At 45.3% G+C, this 26,175-nt stretch overlaps 1 protein-coding gene across 2 annotated transcripts in view; it reads right to left on the bottom strand.

Annotated features, from left to right (window-relative positions):
* Positions 1-2,382, bottom strand: part of LOC134608650 (cytidine monophosphate-N-acetylneuraminic acid hydroxylase-like) — a 273,312-nt gene extending 270,930 nt beyond the window's left edge. For both annotated transcript variants that reach the window (XM_063451660.1, XM_063451661.1), the window contains exon 1: positions 2,324-2,382. In XM_063451660.1, coding sequence (XP_063307730.1) covers positions 2,324-2,334 — 11 coding nt within the window. In that variant the 5' untranslated portion in view covers positions 2,335-2,382. The remainder of the gene's footprint in view (positions 1-2,323) is intronic.
* Between the last annotated feature and the right edge of the window lie 23,793 nt (positions 2,383-26,175).

Here is a 26,175-nt window from a genome sequence, read left to right as displayed (position 1 = left end):
GCATACACACATACATACACTGGCACACTGGCATACATACACTGGCATACACACATACATACACTGGCCTACACACATACATACACTGGCACACTGGCATACACACATACATACACTGGCACACTGGCATACATACACTGGCATTCATACACTGGCATGCATACATACATACACTGGCATACACACATACATACACTGGCATTCATACACTGGCATGCATACATACATACACTGGCATACACACATACATACACTGGCATACACACATACATACACTGGCACACACACATACATACACTGGCATACACACATACATACACTGGCATACACACATACATACACTGATACACTGGCATACATACACACACCTCATTTTCAGCCACTCTCCTCTATTCCTTACCATTTCGTCGCAGGAGGGTGGCTGGGGATGATGTGCGTCGGCTGCCTCTCCTCGCGGCCTTTCTCTTCTCCTTCCCCCGCGCGGAGTAAACAGGGAGGAAGTGACCGGACGTCACTCCCTCCCAGCAGCACTTGCTTTCCGGCTGCATTTTCTTTTTAAAGGGGCCCGGTCGCGCTATTACAGCGCTGACCGGGCCCCTGAAGATAATAGGGCCCATTGGGTGGCCTTAAATGCTTGGGCCACCTGATGGGCCCCATCAGCGTGTGGGCCCCGGTGCAGATGCACCGGCGGCAGTTAAGCTAATACACGTGGGGCCCGGGCGGCCGGGCCCCCCAGGGCCGCCGGGCCCGTGACAATTGTCACGGTTGTCATGCCCTGATGGCGGCCCTGTGTATATGTATATGTGTGTGTGTGTGTGTAATGAGCACGTATTGGCCCTGTCTTGTTGCATACTCATTCACAATAACCTTTTTTAAAGTGAAGAGCACACCCATAGAACTTCAAAATTAACCAGATCACTTAATTTTTTTTAGTTGTGCAACTGCAGACATGCAGCATTCCAGTACCATTACTAAAATGTCCTTAATAGGCCAAAGTAGTTGTACTGAAACATTGATTACATGCAAATGTATGTCTACTTAAAATAAAGGCGCTCTTTTGATTATTTTGAAGCCCTATATGCGTTCCTTCGTTGGAGTAAGAGTTTTCAATTTCAAGTTATTTTTTCACCCTCTATATCAGCACACTATGCTGGCGCGACGCATTATTGGGCTGGTATAGAATTTTTTTCCAGGGCTGATTTTAGTTCCCAGTCCGGCCCTGCCCTTCTACCCCATTTCTTACTTAGAGCTTATGAGCTCCCCTTTATTTTGTGTTTATAAGTTTTTTTCCTTTATTTAGTGTATTTTTTTTTTGCCCTCTGGGTTTTATGTCCATTGGTTATTTCTTCGTGTTTTGCATATTTTAAACTTGCCTAACAGGCTAAACTTTACACGTCAGTTGTGAATTAACTTCACGTATGTTTGCAGGGTTATTCACTAAGGTGTTTTTTTCGAGAAAGAGTTAGCTTTAGAGAATTAAAAACTGAATTGCAAAAACATAGACAGCAATAGCCAAGCTATGACTATAGTGGAGTTGTGTAATATTTCTAAATGTGATTTTATTAGTCTGAATTTTGCAGTTCTATTTAATGCAATTTGGTATTTACTTATAAAAACAAACTCATAAAATTGAAGTTGTCAGAAATGTAAAAATTTAGACCAAATAAGATGAATTCAGAATCTAGCTGAAATTGGCTAATTATGCCTATAATTTGAAATTCACCATTTAGTGAATAAATCTGTCAATTAGTCCTTGGTTACCTTAAACAGCATTATAGTATCCTTGTTTAAAACCTACAGGCACTAGCTCAATAATATAGAATGAATAAATAAATACACAAACACACCAACACTTTAAGTTAGATTAAAAAAGGACATGCATAATTTCTTTGAAACAGTGACAACCTGAGAGTTTCCTTTATGAAGCACCACATTATAATGCATTAAAGAATCAAACTGCTAAAACAGGCACTCTGACTAAAGGAGTTGTTGAATTTGTACAAATCAGCATTTCTTACTTAGATGTTATTCCTAGGCTTTCAATTCTATCCAATTCATAGCAATTAACAGCAACTGAGACCTTAATGAGCTAAACTTAATTATACATGATTTATAATAATGTATACTTTGTTATTGTATTTGTTTTCAGATTTTACAATAAAGCTTTTTAACATTAGAGGGGGGAAAAAAACAGTATTGTACTACAGACCTTTTTCCAGGTTATAAAGTTTATATATATATATATATATATATATATATATATATATATATATATATATATATATGTATATATATATATGATATATAAGGTTTGAACACATACCTTGATTCCATCTCTGTGCAGTTGAAATAAGAGACTCAGAAATGAAACTTCAAATGTTCATCGCACACTATGATCAATGCTACAGGAGGTATAGGTTTATAATTGAAAACCCCTCCTCTAAGTGTGACAATGAGAAAAGAAAAAAAAAATACTAAACACACATTAGGTTTATTCATTAACCCTTTAAAGTTGCACTATATTCACCCTGACTACTTGATCTCAATAAAGTGCTCTGGGTGCAGTGTTCCTGTCCGTTTAACCCTGTGGTTTATTATTTCAGAAACTGCAATGTTTACAGGGTAAACCCGCTTAAAGACTTAGTGGCTGTCATACTGACAGTCACCATTGGCACTTTTGTTGCACTGAAGAGTAAAGTGCAAAAGAAAGCATTGAATACAATTAAGACTTCAATGCTATTCGGAGCATTGGATTGCATACCTCCCAACTGTCCCTATTTAGAAAGGACAGTGCCTATTTTGTTTCCAAATCCCCCATATTGACAGCCACTAAATGCAGGTTAACTCTGTAATTCATGCAGAAAGGCAACATTTCAGACATCCCAACATGCAAAAACTAATTTCAGGGAGGTGGCTGATTAACCCCCTCCCCCCCCCACCCCACCCCACCGCCCACACACACACACGTGGGCCCCCACACACAGTCACACACAACATATTCCAACCATTTACACACAGTATTAATACACAGACACATTCAGACACCTGGACACACAGATACACACACTGGCACACACACTCACACACACTGGCATATACACAACTTGACACATGGATACATGCACTGGCACCAGGGCCGGATTTTCCTATAGGCTAACTAGGCTTCAGCCTAGGGCTTCAAGATCAAGAGGGGCCTACATTCAAATTGTTAGCAAAATTAAAATTACACTATTCTAAAAACAGTGAAAACTAAAACACTGAACCGAAAATAAGGAGAAATTCTACGCATATGATATGACCAGTGGCGTACTAAGGGGGGGGGCGGGGGGCGGTCCGCCCCGGTAGCCACTTACTAGGGGGGTGCACGGGGCAGACTGCAATGCCCCTCCTGCTGCGATCGCCGAGACCGGCGGTCTGCAGCTCCGCAATGTGCAGAGCTGCAGACCATGGATCTCGCGAGACCCAATCAGAGCGTTGCCGCGGATTACTACGGCAACGCTCTGATTGGGTCTTGCGAGATCCATGGTCTGCAGCTCTGCGGAGCTGCAGACTGGAAATGAGGGCCACCGGACCACCAGGGACCCCACCGGACCACCAGGCAGCCCCCACTGGACCACCAGGGATTTAAGGTAATGTTTTTAGTCATCCCCCCTCTCCTCATCACCCCCCTCTCCTCATCACCCCCCTCCCTCTTACAATCACCCCCCCTTTCACAATCACCCCCCTCCCTCTCACAATCACCCCCCTCTCCTCATCACCCCCTCCCTCTTACAATCACCCCCCCTCTCACAATCACCCCCTCCCTCTCACAATCACCCCCCTCTCCTCATCACCCTCCTCCCTCTTACAATCACCCCCCCTCACAATCACCCCCCTCTTCTCATCACCCCCCTCTTCTCATCACCCCCCTTCCTCTCAAAATCACACCCCTCTCTCCTCATCACCCCCTCCCTCTCCTCATCCCCCCCTCCCTCTCCTCATCCCCCCTCCCTCTTACAATCACCCCCTCTCCTCATCATATAAGTAGATAACTTGCTAATTCCCACGGTATTAGGGAGCTATCTACTAAAAGGCTGAAAGACCTAAATTGGTCTTTCAGACAAATGTCAGCCAAATTTCCTAATACTAAGTAAAGATTACTTAGTATTAGTAAATTATGCCCCTACTCGCTATACTGCGAGTAGGGGCATGTCTATTAAACAGTGAGCAGCCTGTGGCTGCTCACTGTTTAAAAAAAAAAAAAAAATAAGGTCCCCCCTCCCGAGCCCCTACTTGCGCGACTTTTTTACTTAATCCATCAATCAGAGAGTTATGAGTCAAATTACACGGCGTGGGAAAATTCCAAAGAACTTTCCCACGCTGTGTAAAATGACACAGAGCACTCTGATTGGTGGATTTCACCAGTCTCTTCATTTACCTGTCAGAGCACTCTGATTGGATGGTCTTAAACCCATCAATCAGAGTGCTCTGAGCCTAATTGCAGGGCGGGGCAAGGCTTTGCGCGGAGCCCTCCATGGGTGAAGATGGATTTTTTTTGGGCGCTCGCTTTTTTTTTTTAATTGCGTCGGTTATTATGGTTTTTTATTTGCCCTTTTTGGGGCTGAGAAAAGAAGATTTTAGAAGAAAGAAAACATTGAATGGTAAGTTTTATTTTATTTTTTACAGGTACTTTGTTAAAGGTCCCCCCTCATTAGTTTTTAGAGTGAAGGGGGTAGGTAGGGGGATAATTTTTATTGGGGGGGAGGGGTGACTAGGGATTTGGGGACCCCTAGTAACCTGGGGGGGCATTTTTTTAGGGCCCCCACCAGCCGCTCAGGGGTGGGGGCCAGGGGGAGGACACTAGGTCACCCCCCCTTATTAGTATTTAGGGCCCCCACCCGCCGCTCAGGGGTGGGGGCCAAGGGGGAGGACACTAGGTCACCCCCCCTTATTAGTATTTAGGGCCCCCACCCGCCGCTTAGGGGTGGGGGCCAGAGGGGGGGACATTAGGTCCCCCCCCCTTATTAGTATTCAGGGCCCCCACCAGCCGCTCAGGGGTGGGGGCCAGGGGGGAGGACAATAGGTCCCCCCCCCATCATTTTACTTTAGGGCCCCCACCCGCCGCTCAGGGGTGGGCACTATTTTATTTTTATTTTTTTTAAACAGTGAGCAGTCACAGGCTGCTAACTGTTTACTAGACATTTTACTTAGTATTAGTAAATTTGGCTGAAAGACCAATTTAGGTCTTTCAGCCTTTTGGTAGATAACTCCCTAATACAGTGGGAATTAGAGAGTTATCTACCAAGCGGCTGCAAGAGAAGTCCCGAAGTCCCGAAATTCTGAAATGCCGAAGTGTCGAAGTTCCGAATTGCAAAAATCCTGAATTTCGGAATGCCGAACCGAACCGAACCGAAAATTTTCCTCATGCACATGCCTACAAACTAATCGTATTGATTTTTTTGATTGGGTAACTAAAATAATAGATCAGGGTGCTGCAGTAGACATTGCTTACCTAGATTTCAGTAAGGCTTTTGACACTGTTGCACATAAAAGGCTTATCAATAAACTGCAATCTTTAAGTTTGGATTCCAATATTGTTGAATAGGTAACGCAGTGGCTGAGTGACAGGCAACAGAGGGTTGTAGTCAATGGAGTATATTCGAAGCATGGTCTTGTCACCAGTGGGGTACCTCAGGGATCTGTACTTGGATCCATTCTCTTTAATATTTTTATTAGTGATATTGCAGAAGGTCTTGATGGTAAGGTATGTCTTATTGCTGATGATACGAAGATATGTAACAGGGTTGATGTTCCAGGAGGGAAAAGCTAAATAGCAAATGATTTAGGTAAACTAGAAAAATAGTCAGAGTTGTGGCAGCTCACATTTAATGTGGATACGTGCAAGATCATACATCTTGGGTGTAAAAACCCAAGGGCACAGTATCGAATATTTGATAGAGTCCTAACCTCAACATCTGTTGAAAGGGATTTAGGGGTAATTATATCAGATGACTTAAAGGTAGGCAGACAATGTAATAGAGCAGCAGGAAATGCTAGCAGAATGCTTGGTTGTATAGGGAGAGGTATTGGCAGTAGAAAGAGGGAAGTGCTCATGCCATTGTACAGACCACTGGTGAGACTTCACTTGGAGTACTGTACGCAGTACTGGAGACCGTATCTTTAGAAGGATATTGATACTTTAGAGAGATCAGAGAAGGGCTACTAAACCGGTTCATGGATTGCAAGATAAAACTTATTACCAGGAAAGGTTAAAGGATGTTAACATGTACAGCTTGGAGGAAAGACGAGACAGGGGATATAATAGAAACATTTAAATACATAAAGGGAATCAACACAGTAAAGGAGGAGACTATATGTAAAAGAAGAAAAACTACCACAACAAGAGGACAGGGTCTTAAATTAGAGGGGCAAAGGTTTGAAAATATCAGGAAGTATTACTTTACTGAGAGGTAGGGGATGTATGGAATAGCCTTTCAGCTGAAGTGGTAGGGGTTAACATAGTGAAGGAGATTAAGCATGCGTGGGATAGGCATAAGGCCAGTCCGGGCCTGGCCATCGGGCACACCGGGAAAATACCCGGTGGGCCGCGATGGCCGTGGGGCCGAGGCCGGCAGGGGAAGTCCCAGGATCTCCCCTGCCGGTCTATGCACTGTCGGCACTATCTGAGCGCCGGCCCCGCTGTTTTCAATGAGGGGCCGGTGAGGGGATCAAAGATCTCCCTCACCGGCCCACTTGGAGAGACATGCGGCTGGGGAGGGAGGGAGAGGACCTGGCGGAGCTCTATCTTGCAGCTCCGCCGGGTTCCTCTTGCGAGATCCGTCGCGTTGCCATGGCAACGGTCAGATCTCGCGAGAGTGAACTCTAGCCTTGCAGGCTAGAGTTCACTCACCACTGGACCACCAGGGATAGTGCCTGAACCCCCCTATCAGATACCACAATGCCTACTTTTTTTTAATTTTACCCCCAAACACTCAATCCCTTCTAACATTCACACACAGCACTCTCACACTCAGCACTCTCTCACACATCATCCACATCACTATCACCCTCAGCACTATCACACACATCATCCACAGCACTCACACATCATCCACATCATCCACAGCACTATCACACATCATCCACAGCACTATCACACACACACATCATCCACAGCACTATCACCCTCAGCACTGTCACACACATCCTCCACAGCACTATCACCCTCAGCACTATCACACACATCATCCACAGCACTATCACACACACACATCATCCACAGCACTATCACCCTCAGCACTCTCACACACATCATCCAAAGCACTCTCACACACATCACCCTCAGCACTCTCACACACATCATCCACAGCACTATCACCCTCAGCACTCTCACACATCATCCACAGCACTATCACCCTCAGCACTATCACACACACACATCATACACAGCACTCTCATACACATCATACACAGCACCCTCACACCGCACCCTCACACACATCACACACAGCATCCATCATACACACATACTGCACCCCTCACATACACACAGAACCTCCCCAACACACTGCACCACACACATACACAATACTTCCAAACATATGTATGTATATATATATATATATATATATATGTGTGTATATATATACACACACACACACACTACATTCCTGACATACACACTCTGGATTCATTGTAAGCAAACACATACTACGCCCCTAAACACACACTCTCTACAAACACTACATCACCTATATACACACACACACACACACACACTATAGCCTGTATGCACACACTTGCTACATCCCCTGTACACACATTCTCTACAGCCCCTAGCCACATATGCATTACATTACACCACAAACACAACAGGACTAAAACCGACCTTATTACACAATACCACACCACAATCAGCTCACTCTATACACACACACAATCCCACAAGCAGGCTCCAAACACAGCACGATACTCTTTCATGGCATTTTTGTCTCCTGGTATCCATTTATAGAGACACCAGAGACAAGTTGCAAGGAAACACAGTGCAAGCATGTTATTAAATTTGCTTGCGCTGTGCAGAACAAGTACAGGGCTTTTTTCTCATGCTAGAGATCTTTAGCAGAGCTCTGCGCATGGTCTGCCCTGGCCTGCACTTTGAGAAGGGGGCGTGTTTGTCGTTAGTGATGACAAAACACACCTTCTCTGCCCCGCCCCTTTCTTAGTGGGCCGCTGTGATAAAAAAATGCCCGGGCCGAATTTTTATCCCAGTCCGGCCCTGCATAAGGCTATCCTAGCTATAAGATAAGGCAAGGGACTAATGAAAGTATTTAGACAATTGGGCAGATTAGATGGGCCGAATAGTTCTTATCTGCCGTCACATTCTATGTTTCTTTGTTTCTATGTTTCATTTATTCAGACAACGTCCAAGAACATAAAACACATTTAAGATGGGTTTTATCAAGATTAAGAACACACAATCTCAAAATCTTCAAAGATTCAGTGTATTACCTCGTGGCCGTTCCTACCTCAATAAAAGAGGCACAAAGCTTCCTCAGGCTTTGCAATTTCTATAGAAATTTATTTTTTTTAAAACATTCAAATATTGCACAACCCCTTACTTTACTCATCAGAAAAAATACTCCTTTCCTGTGGACGAACAATGCACAAAAGGCATTTGAGTAACTTAAACATCGATTCACTTCAGCTTCGTTATTAAGAATGCCCAATCTTACTTTGAATTTTATTCTCAAAGTCGACACTTCTGATAACGCAATAGGGGCAGTTCTTTCACAACAAGAATCACAATGAGGTCCTCTTCATCCTGTTGTTTACTATACCAGGAACTTTAACTTCCGCTGAAAAGATTATGCAGTTGGACAGAAGGAATTACTAGGAATCAATGCTTCTTTTGAAAACTCCAGACATCTTCTGGAAGGCAATGAGAAACCTATAGTAGTGTACACAGATCACAAAAATCTTGCATTTCTCCATACCAATAAGATTTTATCTTCTAGACAACTGAGATGGAGTCTTTTTTTTTTTTTAAAGATTCAACTTCCAGATAGTCTACAAACCAGGATCAAGGAATATAAAATGGTTCATGACTCACCTCGTGCAGGTCATATGGGTATAAAAAAAAACACTGATCTAACTAAAATACATTTTTGTTGGACTAATCTAGTAGATTCCATTACTTCATATGTATCAACATGTACTGTGTGTCATAAAGCCAAACCTAATCTCTACCATCCCTATGGATTACTGATGAATTTGACCATTCTAGAAAGACCTTGGAAGTATGTCACTATGGTCTTTATAGTTGACTTTATTAATTCTCAAAAAAACAACAACCATAGTTGTAGATCGGTTTACCAAGAATATTAAATAGGTGACAAATAGAGTTGAGCGGATACCTGGATGTTCGGGTCCGGTGGGTTCGGCCAAACTTTGAAAAAAAGTCTGGGTTCGGGATCGAACTTGATCCCGAACCCCATTGAAGTCAAGGGGGACCCGAACTTTTGCCCACAAAAATGCCTCTAAAAAACTCCTGGGAAGGGCTAGAGAGCTGCAAAATGAAGTACAATGGGAGTAAGAGTAGGACAAGTGCCCTGAAAACAAATGTGGATAGGGAAATCACTTAAAATAACATAAAAATTGTAAATACAGCTGAGCCATAAAATAGCACTAGATGGAATCTTTGAATTTAGCTTTGGAAGAACATAAATCAAAATCTAAAGAATGGCTGTCAGGAGGATCCACAGAATTATCCATTTGAGAGAGGGTTGGAGTGCAGGGTATTCTCTTTCATTGTTCAAACTGAGCTCAACTCCTGATGCATGGAGAAAAGGCCTTCACAAGCCTCTGCTAATGTGTACCTAGTTTATACTAAGTGACCCATAGGTTGAAGAGGCGGTGACTGTGGCGGTGGAGGAGGAGGAGGAGGAGGTAGCCAACGTGTTTTTATATATATATATATATATATATATATATATATATATATATATATATATATATATATATATATATATATTTATTTATTTATTTATTTATTAATTGGGGTAGGCCCCAAAATATTGGGACATATAAAAAAAAAAAACTCTGTGTGCAGAAAGCACATTATTAGACGTTTCGATTTGACTCTCAGATATGAAGAACAGGCCCCAAAATGTAATATTTAGCAGTTTGGTACCAAAACAATTAGAATGTTTACAATTGTAGCTAATACTAGCTTTAGTGTAACTATAATCTTAATTTTATTAATGACAGTAGGCGAATATTTGCTTAAGTCTCTCTTTACTAGAACTCCACAGCAGCACATTAACATAGAGATAAAAACACCAGAGACAAAAAAAAAAAAAATCAGGAATCTATAAAAGGCTTCTCCCAACTAACTATTTCCTCTTTCACGCTGTGACAAATAAAGTACATGATCAATACACCACAAATACAATAACAGGAGAAACAAACATAACATAACGATGAATGCCAATGCGAACTTGAAACCGTGGAACCAGTGGGTGAAGCCTTGATCTTTATCCTGTAGAGTAGTCGGATCTAAGAACTGTAGCCAAACCATTAAACTGAAACGAGAGAAACAGTCGAAAACACTGATTAGCGAATGAAATGTACTGAGAAAACCTGAATCCCCATCGTAAATACTGACAGTATAATATCCCAAATAGTGAAAAAACCTGAATCCCCATCATAAAATACTAACGGTACCATATCCCAGATAAACCCCAACTCCCCCAGATAACCAACAAGTTAGTCAAACCAACAAACAACAAGGGGAGGGAGAAACTGGGAGGGAAATATTCGCCTCCTGTCATTAATAAAATTAAGATTATAGTTACACTAAAGCTAGTATAATCTACAATTTTATAGCATGACAGGAGGCTTCATATTTGCTGTTTTAACGCTCGGACAGCAAAGACTAAAGAAACACGATCCGCCGTACCAACCTAAACTCTGCGAAGATAGCTCCTCGTAACCGGCAGAAAAGCGTACAATGTCTTGGAGAAAAACGCCCGCCATGTCGGTACCTGTCGGTAGTCGCAGTGTTACGGACTTAAGTGAACTGAAAAAACCTATACGCCCTGCCAATGCCAACCACAACCAAGCGGTACATGAAGGGCGGGAAAAAGGGAAGAACCATTTAAACAAACGGTGACGTCGAACACCGCCTAAAGGTGGGAGCGCTACCAAAGTAACAATATGACCCTCGGGTCCGACTAAGGCTGATAGACAACTAAGGTCCGAACAGCCAAACCCATCTGAAAGAAAAAACAAGGTATAATAACTAAAATAAATCCAGAATCAGTGAATGGGCAAAACCCGATAGAAACCACCATAGGAGCATGACAAAAATGTGTGTACCCCCTGGGGAGATGAATACCCATCCTCAGGAATCGTAAAGGGAATTCTAAGCAGTCCCCAGTAATACAGTGACCAAACAATACCCGAACCCTGTAAAAGCGGTAGCAAAATTAGGAGATCCGTACCAGACCCAACTACGTCAGGGTCGCCATGCAGACCAAAGTCTCACAATCCACGAAATCAAATGAGCAAGGGTCCAGGGAATCCAGGAACTAGGTTTGACTCTGCCGAAAGCGGAGTTCATAATTCCAAAGTACCAGCAGACGGAGTCACCTGTAGAAAGGTCCTGAGACCAAACAAACGGAGGAGACCCGTCCGCGTCTCCGTGTCGAAAACTCCTGGAGGGAAGCGTCCATCGCTGAGCAAATGGGTCCGTCATCCAGCCGAACTGGTCGGGGCCTGATGGGTCCTCCGTGGACTAAAGTCTCGACGCCGGGTCCTTCCAGAGAAAACTATTCCATACGTACGAGAAACTCGGGCAGAGGAGAGCGTAGGAGGCACCCCCTTGCGTCCAATCCGCCCTCCAGGACTCCCCTCCTTGAGATGTAGAGGAGGTCGATATTTCCCTGGTTGAAAAAAAACGAAATCTAGGGACTCTAACAAGTGAAAACGCAGGGAGCGTCTGACCTTTCGGTCTGGGAGATACCTCGCAGGGGTTCCGGCAAGCCCGTCCAGGTAGACCGTACAGCAAGATGTCCTATATCGATGAAGAGTAGCATCCGAGTCCCAATGCGTGGAAAACGAGAAAGATCTCTTCAGATAGTTCTGGTATTCCTCAATGTCCTCAATTCCTCCCAACCTGCCAACCAGGTTGTATTGTCGCCCAAATGACTGATGCACAAGATACCTATCTCACCAGGGAGAAAATAGAGGCCACCTTACCAGAACTGGGCCCCGCGGTCCCTAGAAGTTTCTTGAGGGCCGCGTCTAATTCAAAGTAACTAATGAATATACGTTCAATCGTAGACTCGTGCCGGGACTCCGAGGGGCTCAGATCCCTTTATCCCAAGCACCTCCAGCGGTCCAAATTGCGTTTAGGATAGGGTCGTCTGCCACCCCAGACTCGGCGCCCCGTCTGGGATGTCATCCAAAAGTGGAGGTAAGTGTGAAAATCCGGTCCAATCCTTTATAAAAGGTACGGGTTGGAGCTGAGATAAGCCTCCGTCAAGTATTTCCATGTAAAAAAGGACACCTCTTATACTTCCTCATATGTTTCACTAGCACAACTCACTCGTATAGCGGAGAACAATCGGCTTGCCACTCAGGATCTCCTGAATACTAGACAGGTGCTTAACCAGCAAAACCACAGTGCCCCATCGGGGTCTTAGTCTGGGTTTGCGGCTACTTTGTTCGGGAGCCCGGCTGGGAATACCGCTCGAATTATCCTGCGGGCTTCTCAAGCCAGCGGTCTACGGGCCCAGAAACGCACCGATGGTGCTAGGTGATCGGGCAGAGACCATTCCAAAGAAACCAGGTGAGCAATGGTTCGAGGGTCGAACAGGGGTTCGTTTCCTCGTTTCTTCCAAGGACGTCGGGGCCCCTGTAGTTGACTTTGTTCTAAATCTCATGGTGCCACTAGGGGCCTTCATCATAATCCACACCCCCATTGTCCTCTCCCTCCGAGGGGAACGGGTCCGCCTGCCATTCAGCTAGGGCAGCCATGGTGGGGGGGGGGTTACGGGGACCTTCACCCCTGCGCCACATAGGCAGTGTCGTCTGGCCGTCAAGGTCGATCATATCAGGGCTAGACACTTCTCCGGAGTCTAATCTTTCTGGGTGTCTGGTTCCGGGACTTCACCCTACCCGTAGTGCTTATGCGCCCTTGTCTGACTCCTCCAAGTCATCTGCCTTTTTAAGAAGGCGGTCACTGCTGCGTCCTGTGGTCACTGCCTCCCCCGCGCCATATAGGCAGGGCCATCTGGACGATTGCAGGGGGAATAGCCGCTCCTCGGAGTCTTATCTTTCCAGAAGCCTGGTTAAGGGCATTCACCCTTCCAGTAGCGCTCATGCGCACTTGCCTGCTCTCCTCAAGGAGAGTCTGACTCATTCAAGTCACTGGTTCAGGGCCTTCACCCTTCCAGTAGTGCTTATGTGCACTTGCCTGCTCTCCTCTAGGAGAGTCTGACTCGTTGAAGTCACCTGCCATTTTAAAGGTGGGCCGTCTAGCGTTACACTCCTGATAAGCTTAAGGGAGGACCCTGGCTGAAGCCTAATTCCACGGAGGCAGTCACTGCCATAGTAGTCATTGTCTGCGCTGTTAACCCGGATAAGGGTTCTCCTGTGCAGCGGTCCCAGGCAAAGCGACCTCAAGGAGTATAGAGGACAAGAGTCCCCGGCAGGAAGATAGGGGCAGCACCCCATATAGTGACCGAGGCAAGTTGGGCAGCGCATGCAATGCACAAGCATGAGTATGTGGCAGTAGGCTTGGCATGCAGACATTCTGCAACAGACAGCACAGGCCAGATCAATGGGGCACAGACAAAGCAGGCCAATCAATGGGGCACAGACAAAGCAGGCCAATCAATGGGGCACGGACAAAGCCGGCCAAGTCCTTGGGCACAGACAAGTCAGGACCTTCAGAGATGTACCGGTGAGGAACTGCGCATTCCATTCTTCTGATAAAATGTACCTTTCGCTCTTCAGATAAGATGTACATAACACTTCAGATTAATAGCACATAACACACTTCTGTGTAACTGTAATTAGTGTTGTCGCAAATCCGAAATTTTCGGTTCGCGAACGGCGAACGCGAACTTCCGCAAATGTTCGCGAACCGCCATTGACTTCAATGGGCAGGCGAATTTTAAAACCAACAGGGACTCTTTCTGGCCACAAAAGTGATGGAAACGTTGTTTCAAGGGGACTAACACCTGGACTGTGGCATGCCGGAGGGGGATCCATGGCAAAACTCCCATGGAAAATTACACAGCTGATGCAGAGTCTGCTTTTAATCCATAAAGGGCAGAAATCACCCAACATTGACACCTGTCCTCAAAGCCCCTGATACACACTGACACAGAGCAGAATAGAGACTGTTCCCCCTACATAGGGTCACTTGGCAGGTATGGATTGACAGCTATCCTAATAATCCCTGATACACACTGACACAGAGCAGAATAGAGACCGGGGGTCTAGTAGCGTGGACACCCAGCACAGGTCGTTCTCCTTCAGCCTTTTTATACAAGGGTCCCTCAACAGGCACGACAGCATGAAAGACCCCATTTGCACAAGGTTGGATGCCGAGCTACTCATTTCCCGTTCCTCCTCCTCACACAGAGCAGAATAGGGACTGTCCCCCCTACATAGGGTCACTTGGCAGATATGGATTGACACCTGTCCTCAAAACCCCTGATACACACTCACACAGAGCAGAATAGAGACTGTTCCCTGTCCACAGAGACCATGATACACACTGACACAGCGCAGAATAGAGACTGTTCCCCGAGCACAGAGACCATGATATACACTGACACAGAGCAGAATAGAGACTGTTCCCCCTGTGGTGGAATCTCGGTAAAAATAAATTTAGTAGGCCGAGATTACCACGTGGCATGTGTACGTGCATATGCTGACGTATCGATCAGTTGGTTGCACGAGGCAAGATACGATCAGTAGTGTAAGGAGCATGTGCGAGAATACAGGATGTAGTATTCCCCTCCTCCATTGTGCTGGACAAGCCATGCGGTCAAGCAGGAAGTTAATTCTTATTTGTATTGATTGGTCAAGAGAATGTGCGGGTGGAGCTTAATATGGGAGGAGTTATATGCCTATATAAGGAGCCTGCACTATTGTCCGGGGCTCAGAACTTGCTGTATTTTGGTGACATTAGTCCCTCTGAGTCCCGATCGGTGAACCGAATAAAGAATCTCTTCCTTCCTGAAGAAACCTGTGTCCATCTCTCTGTGCTTGGCTTCCGTCAGTTTCTCCGGTATCATTTGGTGCATTGGCCGGGAAGCTCATCGTTCAACGAGGCGTGAGACGGTCTATCTTTGCCCACGTTCTCTACGGCTGCACCCCTGAACTTCTGCGTGGACCTCCCTTCGTCTCGGCGCCACTGGTCTGTTGTCCAGGAGATCATCGGCCTCTACGTAGTAAGTGCTGGGGTGTCCCCGTCGATGAGTGTGAACTCAGGTTCAGGAACGAGGAGGTAAGACGACCGCTGTTTTAGACGGCGGACCCACTAGAGGTATACCGATTGTGCGGTAGGCCCATAAGGGGTTTTAATCTGTGTATGGAATCTGCCCCCTCTGTCGGAGGGAAGGAGCGAAGGCGCACCGCTCAATCGAACGCTCTTTAGAAAGACCGTTTGATTTGTTTTGGAGTCAGGCGGGGTTCTGTGTAAATAGCCCTAGCCGGACACCGGTGTCTTGTCTAGACTAGCGTTCTAGGGTGTATATTACGTTCGCTAGGTCGGAGGGACCGGGAGACTAAGCAGACTCTGATGTACATTATCGTTTTCTAGCTCTCAACCTATCTTGGCTAAGTGGGAAGGCGTGTAAATTTGGAACCCACTAGACTATTGATAGAGTAGAAAGACTAAAAGGGTTCTGTTGTAAATTCCGCCCTCTAGTTCGCTATATGTGGTGCTTGGGCAGTGTGGCTAACCAAAACGGATGTAGATAGTTTTAGGTAGTCCATCAAGGTACTGGCCAATAGTTTAGTTGGGATTGTATATGTGTTAAAGATTGTTAGTAAAGTGTATATATTGTTAGATAGCGCGAGCTCAGCCGTCTAGCGAGAGTGTTAATAGTGTGTTGCTGTATTATAGTGCACGGTACCATAACCCTGTATATTTACTGACATTGTATATAAGTACTAATCATTGTCCTCTATTGCATGTTTAACACCATAACCACTAATAATTGTATTGTGACCTTAAATTGTGCTTTGACCTATGCTAACCGTACTGTAACCGCTATTTGTAAAAGACGATGTTACTGGGGTGTGTTATAGACGGGTAATTCATATATAGAGAATTATAGCGTGGGTGACTGTATAGTTTCGCCAAAGGGCATAATATTGATTATCTAGTGACCGGTGTAACAGCTGTGCGTGTACGGGAATTCCCTGAGTGTTTATTGTGTTATTGTGTACGTTTCACTTGGTAACTGTACCACGTGGTGCTGTTGCCGGAAGAAACGGGTGTGACTGTTGAATAGAGCGCGTGTATAGTATTCGTTGTCAACGACGCTCCATTGATAAGTATGGGTGCGTCGGAGTCGACGATTTTGGATCCCTTAGGTTGTATGGTAAAGAATTTTAAAAAGGGATTTTCAACATGTGATTTTGGGGTTAAAATTTCCCCTGTACGTTTGGTCACTTTGTGCACTAGGGAGTGGCCTACTTTGGTTGCGGCATGGCCGCCACGTGGCAGTTTGGATCCAAATCTGGTACAGCGTGTACACGTGGCTGTATCAGGTAGGCCTGAACTTTACGGACAGTTTCCATATATTGATTGTTGGAGACAGGCCGTAAACGACTCGCCAAGATGGATTCGGATATGCCACGAGGAGCAATGTCGCCTCATGGTGGCCAGAACTTGTTTGTCCACTAGGACTACGGTTAGGCCTATTTTGGACATGCCCCCTGAGTCCGAAATCCCTATGCCGCCCCCTTACTTCCCTGTAGAAGGAAGTGATGCAAGTACAGGAAGTTCCACCCCCACTCGCCCATTGTCCCCATCCACTTCCGCTTCCTCCTCCAGTTCAGAATCCACCCCCCGTCGTACTAAACCTCCCCTTCCGGAACCAATCCCTGTTAAACCCAATTATCCTGATTTGGCGCCACTTCAAACTTCCGGTCAAGCTTCTTCTAGCTCGGAATATTTTATTCACCGGCCTTCCCCACAATAGAGCCTCTACATCCCCACGCCTTATTACCCCCCGACCAGAACCCATAACCGACGCCCCTCCACGTAGCCCTATACTAACCCGACAACTGACCGGTACCCAACAACCCAAACATTATCAGATGCCTCTTCGTTTGAATCCTGGGTCAGCCTATCTCGATGCCACAGGTTAAATGGTATATGCTGACCCAGTCTTCGTATATGTCCCGTTCACGACTACCGATCTCTTGAATTGGAAGACCCACAATTCCTCGTACACTGAGAAACCACAAGCTATGACTGATCTGTTCACCTCGATAGTTCAGACACATAATCCGACATGGGCTGATTGCCAGCAGTTATTAATGACATTGTTAAATAATGAGGAAAGGACTAGGATTAACCAAGCAGCCATTAAAGCGCTAGAGGATGAAGCCCGTACTTTAAATCAAGCCAATCCAGCAGCATGGGCCGCAACGCATTATCCTAATACCGATCCCGAATGGAACGTTAATGGCGCAGACATGCGTCAACTAAAAGCCTATAGAGACGCTATAATTGCTGGCATGAAAGCCGGAGGGAAGAAAGCCATTAATATGTCGAAGACAGTTGAGGTGATTCAGAAAAGTGATGAAGCGCCCAGTGTCTTTTATGACCGATTATTGGAGGCATACCGCTTGTATACCCCCTTTAATCCGGAAGACGCTGATAATTCCCGAATTCTAAACTCTGCCTTTGTCAGCCAAGCTTACGGAGATATTAAGCGCAAGCTACAGAAGTTAGAAGGGTTTGCAGGAATGTCCATCACCCAACTAATGGAGGTAGCAAATAAGGTATACATGAATAGGGAGTCAGAAAGTAAGAAAGAGGAAGAGCGCAAGATGCGTAAAAAGGCTGATATGCTAGCGGTAGCAATCGCAGGCGTAGATAGACGGGGCCCAGATAGAGGCGATAGTAGGTGGAATAGGGAGCCCCTGAGTAGGAATCAGTGCGCGTATTGCAGAGAAGAAGGGCATTGGAGAAGCGAGTGTCCGCAAAGAGAGCAGTACGAGAGAGACCCACCCAGGAAAGGCACCCAGGAAAGGTTATGGAAACTTTAGAGGCAGAGCGAGAGGTAGAGGAGGCCCCGGAGGGAGTAATGGTAATAGAGGGAGTAATGGTAACAGAGGAAGTGTAAGAGAGGATAGGTACTATCCCGCAGCGCAAAGGTCCCGCGATAGAGAAGGTAGGGACTTTGTAGGATTGGCTGACACGGTCATGGAGGACTATTGATACCGACCGGGCTCCATCCCCCTTGGTCGAGCGGAGCCTATGGTCGATGTATCAATAGGGGGAAAAAGGAGTGCATTCATGATCGACACTGGTGCTGAACATTCGGTGGTGACTAACCTAGTTGCTCCTCCATCTGGAAGAACTATTACCGTAATAGGAGCAACTGGAAGAAGTGCTGCAAAACCGGTTCTTAAAAGTCGACTCTGTACATTGGGAGGCCACGTAGTAAAACATCAATTCCTTTACATGCCTGAATGTCCAGTCCAATTGTTGGGACGTGATTTGCTTTCCAAATTACAAGCGCAGATTACGTTCCTACCAAACGGAACAACATCCTTAAAGTTTAATGGACCTTCAGGTATTATGACATTATCTGTACCAAAGGAAGAAGAGTGGCGACTTTATACAGCGTTGACTAGCCAAAACCCTAGGAGTGATGAATCCTTATTCAACATACCAGGAGTTTGGGCAGAGAGCAACCCACCAGGACTGGCCCGCAATATTCCACCTATTAAGATCGAACTAAAACTTGGGGTTTATCCAGTGAGCCTAAGACAATATCACATCCCGCAGAAGGCTAAGAAGATCATTCAATCTTATCTGGATAAGTGTATGGTATCCTAAAATTCTGTACTTCCCTCTGGAACACCCCATTGCTGCCTGTTCAAAAGCCCGGTACAGATGAGTATCGCCCTGTGCAGGACTTGAGAGCAGTCAATGATGTGGTTGTTAGTACCCAATCCGTATAACCTGCTTGCTTTAATTCCGGGCGGGGCTACTTACTTTACAGTCTTAGACCTCAAAGATGCCTTCTTTTGCCTCCGAATTGCCGCAGAAAGCCAATGTATCTTCGCTTTCCAATGGGAAAACGCTGTGACGGGCTCAAAACGCCAAATGACCTGGACAAGACTGCCCCAAGGGTTTAAAAATTCACCTACCCTATTTGGTTCAGCTCTAAGTCAAGATCTACTGGATTTCGAGTCCATCCCAGGAGAGTGTGTATTGTTACAATATGTAGATGACTTGTTGATAGCAGCAGTTACAAAGGAAATATGTCAGCAAGCAACGCACGATCTACTACACATTCTCTGGAAGGCAGGATTCAAGGTGTCTAGAAAGAAGGCTCAGTTGTGTTTGCCAACTGTCAAATATATGGGATTCCATATCTCTGAAGGTGAAAGAATTATGGAGCCAGAGAGAAAAGAAGCTGTGTGCCAAATACCGATACCCAAGAATAGAAGACAAGTGCGAGAATTCTTGGGGGCAGCAGGCTTCTGTAGGATATGGATTCCCAGTTACACGATACTGGCAAAACCTCTGTATGCAGCTATCAAAGGTACAGAGCACGACCCCTTCTTATGGACTCAAGAACAACAAACGGCATTTGAAGATGTGAAGAAGGCTTTGATGAGTGCCCCAGCATTAGGTCTGCCTGATCACACACGACCATTCTACCTGTATGTACACGAGCAAAGAAGAATGGCTGTGGGAGTATTGACACAGTACTTGGGATCATGGCAAAGACCTGTTGCCTATATGTCTAAGCAATTGGATGCAGTGGCCAGCGGACTTCCACCTTGTCTAAGAGCCGTAGCTGCAGCCGCCCTGCTAGTAGCTGAAGCCGATAAACTCACTCTGGGTCAAGAACTTTATGTACGAGTCCCACATGCAGTACAGACGTTGTTGGATTACAAAGGAAATCATTGGTTTAGTAACAGCCGTATGACCAAGTATCAAGCAATGTTGTGTGAAAACCCAAGAGTGCATTTAGAGACTGTAAATACCTTAAATCCAGCTACCCTTTTGCCACAACCTACTGAAAGTCAACATGATTGTTTGGAAGTGATGGATGAAGTATTTTCAAGTAGACCAGATCTTCGTTATTTTCCCATCCAGAACCCCGATGTTCAATATTACACCGACGGCAGTAGTTATGTGAAAGAAGGGATCCGCTATGCAGGATATGCAGTAACAACAATAGACAAGGTGATAGAAGCTCGGCCACTGGCAAAAGGAACATCAGCACAAAAGGCAGAATTGATAGCACTGACACGAGCGTTACAATTGGCTGAAGGTTTAAGAGTGAACATCTACACGGACTCCAAGTATGCGTTTTTAACCACTCATGCCCACGGAGCTTTGTATAAAGAAAGAGGACTATTGAATTCAGAGGGCAAAGAAATCAAGTACGCAGCTGAAATCCTACAACTATTGGAAGCAGTATGGGAACCGAAAGAAGTCGGTATTATACATTGTCGGGCGCATCTGAGAGGAGATGGTGATGTAACCAAAGGAAATCGGATGGCAGATAATGCAGCTAAGCGTGCCGCTGAATCAGGAAGACAGGAATATGTGGAACATATAGCTGCTCTTATACCAACTCCACTGTCTCAATGGACTCCAGTTTATACAGCTCAAGAAGAGGAGTGGTTAAAGACTAAACCTGGAAAGTATTTGGAGAACAAATGGTATCAGTTAGAAGATGGGAGAATAGTTATTCCAGCATCACTAGCGGTAGAAATTGTCCAAAACTATCACAACGGGACACATTCTGGGAGAGAGAGTACAGAAGAATCTCTCAGAAAACATTTCTACATACCAAGATTGTCCAACTTGACTCAGGCCATTGTACGAAGATGTGTAACGTGTGCTAAAAATAATGCAAGGCAAGGACCAGTAAAGCCACCAGGAGTCCGATCTACAAATTGACTATACAGTAATGCCTAAATCTGGTGGACATCGCTACCTACTGGTAGTTGTGTGCACCTATTCAGGCTGGGTAGAAGCATGTCCTACTCGTACAGAGAAAGCAGGAGAAGTTGTGAGATTCCTGCTACGAGAAATAATACCCGATATGGACTACCCTGCTCTATAGGATCGGACAATGGTCCAGCTTTTGTTCATCAGTGCCTACAACAACTGACTCATATGCTTGGTATAAAGTGGAGGCTTCATACGGCATATAGACCCCAGAGTTCTGGTAAAGTAGAGAGAATGAATAGAACTATTAAGAACCAGTTGGCAAAAATGTGTCAGGAAACCCAGCTTAAGTGGAACATTCTTTTGCCCATAGCTCTGTTACGAATTCGCAGTACACCTACCAGAAGGATGGGCCTCTCTCCTTTTGAAATCATGTATGGGCGACCACCTCCTGTACTTGGTAACTTAAGGGGGGATTTGAGTCAGTTGGGAGAAGGAATTACCCGGCAGCAGGTTGTAGAGTTGGGTAAGACTATGGAGGAGGTACAGAAATGGGTACAAGATAGATTACCTGTGAATATTTATCCCCCTGTTCATAGTTACCACCCAGGAGACCAAGTGTGGATTAAAGAGTGGAATAATGTACCGTTAGGGCCCAAGTGGAGAGGTCCTTATGTTGTTCTTTTGTCTACCCCTACAGCGATAAAAGTAGCCGAAGTGACTCCGTGGATACATCACTCCTGGGTTAAACCAGCAGCAGTCGATTCTTGGCAAGCTACAGCAGATCCAGAGAATCCCTGCAAGATCCGGTTAAAGCGCACGACTCAGTCGGAGTGACGAGGAACCTTGTGGATTACAAATTTTATTGTTTCAGAGATTGGTAAGTGAGTGAGAAGGCCATAATAAAGCCTGTCCGCTCACTGACGTGTAGTTTAAAAGTCAGGAAAGGTCTCGAAGAGACCCCTGTGAAGACGAGCAGAACTCCATTCCCTGCAGCCCTTACAACCTGGAAGCTGAGGTGCCATCGCACGGACGAAGACTGAGGATGACGACGAAAGATGTGTTTCTGATAATGTTTTTATATGTGTATTTTTATATTCAGGAAGGTAGAGGTACCGACACTCCTAGCTGTGAGGTATGCATTAAGACTACAAGAACAGGTAACCATATTTCCCAGACCCTAATTTGGCATTCGCAATACGAGTGTAAAGGAGATGTATCAAGATGTAGATACTTAAATATAGAATATAGTGTGTGCCATTTAGGAGTAGGAGAACCTAAGTGCTTCAGTCCAGAGTATCAACCCCGTACAATTTGGTTGACTCTCAGGAATGGAGATCCTCAGGGGACCCTAATTAACAAAACGGTATTAGAATCCGTACATTCTTCGGGTGTTCTGCTATTTGATGCATGTAAGGCGATATCAAGTGGTAGAAAGCCGTGGAATGTATGCGGGGATCTTAGATGGGAGAGAACGTATGGGTCTAATGATAAATATATTTGTCCCAGTAGTAAAAATAAGTATGTGAGTCCTAGATGCCCAAATAGAGATTATAACTTTTGCCCATATTGGTCTTGTGTGGGGTGGGCAACTTGGGGACAGACAGCAGACAAGGATATGATTGTTACCAAGTTGCCTACCAATCCATACTGTAAGTCTATGGAATGCAATCCAGTCCATATACTTATAAATAACCCCGACAAGTTCTTAGATAAATATGGTAATTTATTTGGGTTTCAAATATATGGGACGGGTTTAGACCCTGGGACCGTATTGTTTATAGGGATAGAGACCGATACGGTAACCTCCCAAACTCATCAGGTATACCATTCCTTTTATGAAGAAATGAGTATAGATAATAAGATCCCCCATAATGCTAAAAACCTGTTCATTGATTTAGCTGAAAGTATTGCCGGTAGTCTTAATGTTACCAACTGCTATGTGTGTGGAGGTACTAACATGGGAGACCAATGGCCTTGGGAAGCAAAGGAGGTAATGTCCGGTTCTGAGGCAGTTGAACAATTAATATCTTCACAAGCCGATTATCATATGAGTGTTAGAGGTAAATCTGAGTGGAGATTAAAGACCTCCATCATAGGTTATGTTTGCATAGCAAGGAAAGGAATGATGTATAATACTTCTGTAAGAGAATTAACTTGTCTAGGGCAAAAAGCTTATGATGATGATACAAAGAATACAACTTGGTGGTCGGCTTCAAATGTCTCAGAACCATCTAACCCGTTTGCAAGATACGCCAATTTAAAGGACGTGTGGTTTGATTTATCCATCACATCTAGTTGGAGAGCCCCAGCAAATTTGTACTGGATCTGTGGTAAGAAAGCCTATTCGGAGTTGCCACAGGACTGGGAAGGGGCATGTGTGTTGGGTATGCTCAAACCATCCTTCTTCTTGTTACCTATTGAAACAGGTGAGACTTTAGGTGTTAAAGTGTATGATGTGAATCATAGGAAGAAAAGGGGACCCATAGAGATAGGCGCCTGGGAAGATGATGAATGGCCTCCCCAGCGTATTATAGAGTATTATGGGCCAGCCACGTGGGCAGAAGATGGTACCTTTGGATTTAGAACCCCAATTTATATGCTCAACCGTATTATAAGGTTACAGGCGGTGGTTGAGATTATTACTAATGAGACCTCACAAGCGCTCAATCTTCTAGCGAAGCATAATACCAGGATGAGGACAGCAGTATACCAAAATAGATTAGCCTTGGATTACCTATTGGCAGTAGAGGGAGGTGTATGTGGGAAGTTTAACCTGAGCAATTGCTGTCTTCAAATAGATGATGAAGGGCAAGCAATAGCTGAGCTTACTAGCCATATGGTAAAACTAGCACATGTGCCTACTCAGGTATGGAAAGGGTATAATCCAAGTAGTTGGTTTGGTAGCTGGTATGAGCAGTTTGAAGGGCTTAAGGCATTGGTAGGTGGAGTCCTACTGATTTTAATGTTGTGTCTACTCCTGCCATGTCTTATACCCTTAGTAGTTAGGTCTGTGCAAAGCCTGATAGAAAATATAGCAGAGAGGAAGGCTGCTGCACAGATAATGGCAATTTATAAATATAAGGCTCTAGATCAGGGAGAACCAATGCAGGAAGATGAGTGTTGAAAGATTCACATCATAGACAAGTCTTGTCTGGTTCATGGTAACTTGCGGTGTATGCAAACCAAGGTTAAGTGATGCCTCAAGTAATTGTGAAATATCAAGAGGCATCAAAGGGGGGAATGTGGTGGAATCTCGGTAAAAATAAATTTAGTAGGCCGAGATTACCATGTGGCATGTGTATGTGCATATGCTGACGTATCGATCAGTTGGTTGCACGAGGCAAGATACGATCAGTAGTGTAAGGAGCATGTGCGAGAATACAGGATGTAGTATTCCCCTCCTCCATTGTGCTGGACAAGCCATGCGGTCAAGCAGGAAGTTAATTCTTATTTGTATTGATTGGTCAAGAGAATGTGCGGGTGGAGCTTAATATGGGAGGAGTTATATGCCTATATAAGGAGCCTGCACTATTGTCCGGGGCTCAGAACTTGCTGTATTTTGGTGACATTAGTCCCTCTGAGTCCCGATCGGTGAACCGAATAAAGAATCTCTTCCTTCCTGAAGAAACATGTGTCCATCTCTCTATGCTTGGCTTCCGTCAGTTTCTCCGGTATCACCCCTACATAGGGTCACTTAGCAGGTATGGATTGACACCTGTCCTCAAAGCCCATGATACACACTGACACAGAGCAGAATTGAGACTGTTCCCTGTCCACAGAGACCATGATACACACTGACACAGAGCAGAATAGAGACTGTTCCCCGTCCACAGAGACCATGATACACACTGACACAGAGCAGAATAGAGACTTGGCAGGTATGGATTGACACCTGTCCTCAAAGCCCATGATACACACTAGGAGGAGCTACTGTCCTCCCCAACCCCTGCGCGGGGGGTGGGGGCCATAAATCACAATGGGGGGACCTACTGTCCTCCCCCCCTCGGCCCCCACCCCTGCGCGGTGGGTGGGGGCCATAAATCACAATGGGGGGCCTACTTTCCTCCCCCCCGGCCCCCTTCCCTGCGCGGTGGGTGGGGGGCATAAATCACAATGGGACGGACCTACAGATAGGAGTGGAGTATTGTTCATATCAGTTTAATACCTTCCGCGTCTCCTATCAGTGGACGTGTATATGGCAGCCATTTTAGGAACCGCACACCTGGGACCCGAGCAAGGTCACCTCGTTCAAGCTGCTCTGGTTCCTTGATGAGCCAGCTGCCCGTGAGTTAACATGTCCCGTGGAGAAGCACTCTGTCCTGTAAAGCCTCACCACAAAAAAATTAAATAAATAACAGCACTCGGAGTGGTGAGTTTAGTAAATGTTCATATCAGTTTAATACCTTCCGCGTCTCCTATCAGTGGACATGTATATGGCAGCCATTTTAGGAACCGCACACCTGGGACCCGAGCAAGGTCACCTCTTTCAACAGGCGACATGATTTGGCCCTGTAAAACTCTCCTGGATATTATGTACAATTTCTATGGATATGGCAGTGATTTCTGTAACAGGGAGATGGAAGAAGATGCTTGGTCGGTCCTCTTACTTGAAATTTGGGGCACTGCGCGGGCAAGCTAATGTGCCACCAGATAGGAGTGGTGAGTTTAGTATTGTTCATATCAGTTTAATACCTTCCGCGTCTCCTATCAGTGGACGTGTAAATGGCAGCGATTTTTAATTGTTGAATCACCTCCCCTTTTTAGGCCAAGGTGGGAAGATGCTTAGACCACTGGTATATTGGTGCCATCTTGGAGGATTTTTTTTTGGTTTGGTTTTTGAAGCCACAGTGCTGCACCAGTGGGCCTAAAAATTAGGCATGTACACATGCCTGAAAAATTTGGTATTGTTGCAGCCGCTGCTGTAGCAGCGGCCAGAAAAATTGATGTTTGTTTCACAGGCAGAAAGTGCCCTAAAACATGGCGGCTTGAACCCTAGTAGGTGGCGGATAAGTCACGCA

Source organism: Pelobates fuscus, chromosome 4, assembly GCF_036172605.1.
Source record: "Pelobates fuscus isolate aPelFus1 chromosome 4, aPelFus1.pri, whole genome shotgun sequence".
In the NCBI taxonomy this organism is placed as follows: Eukaryota; Metazoa; Chordata; class Amphibia; order Anura; family Pelobatidae; genus Pelobates; species Pelobates fuscus.
The sequence above is the reverse complement of the archived record's forward strand: the minus strand, read 5'-3'. Positions and strand labels throughout refer to the sequence as shown.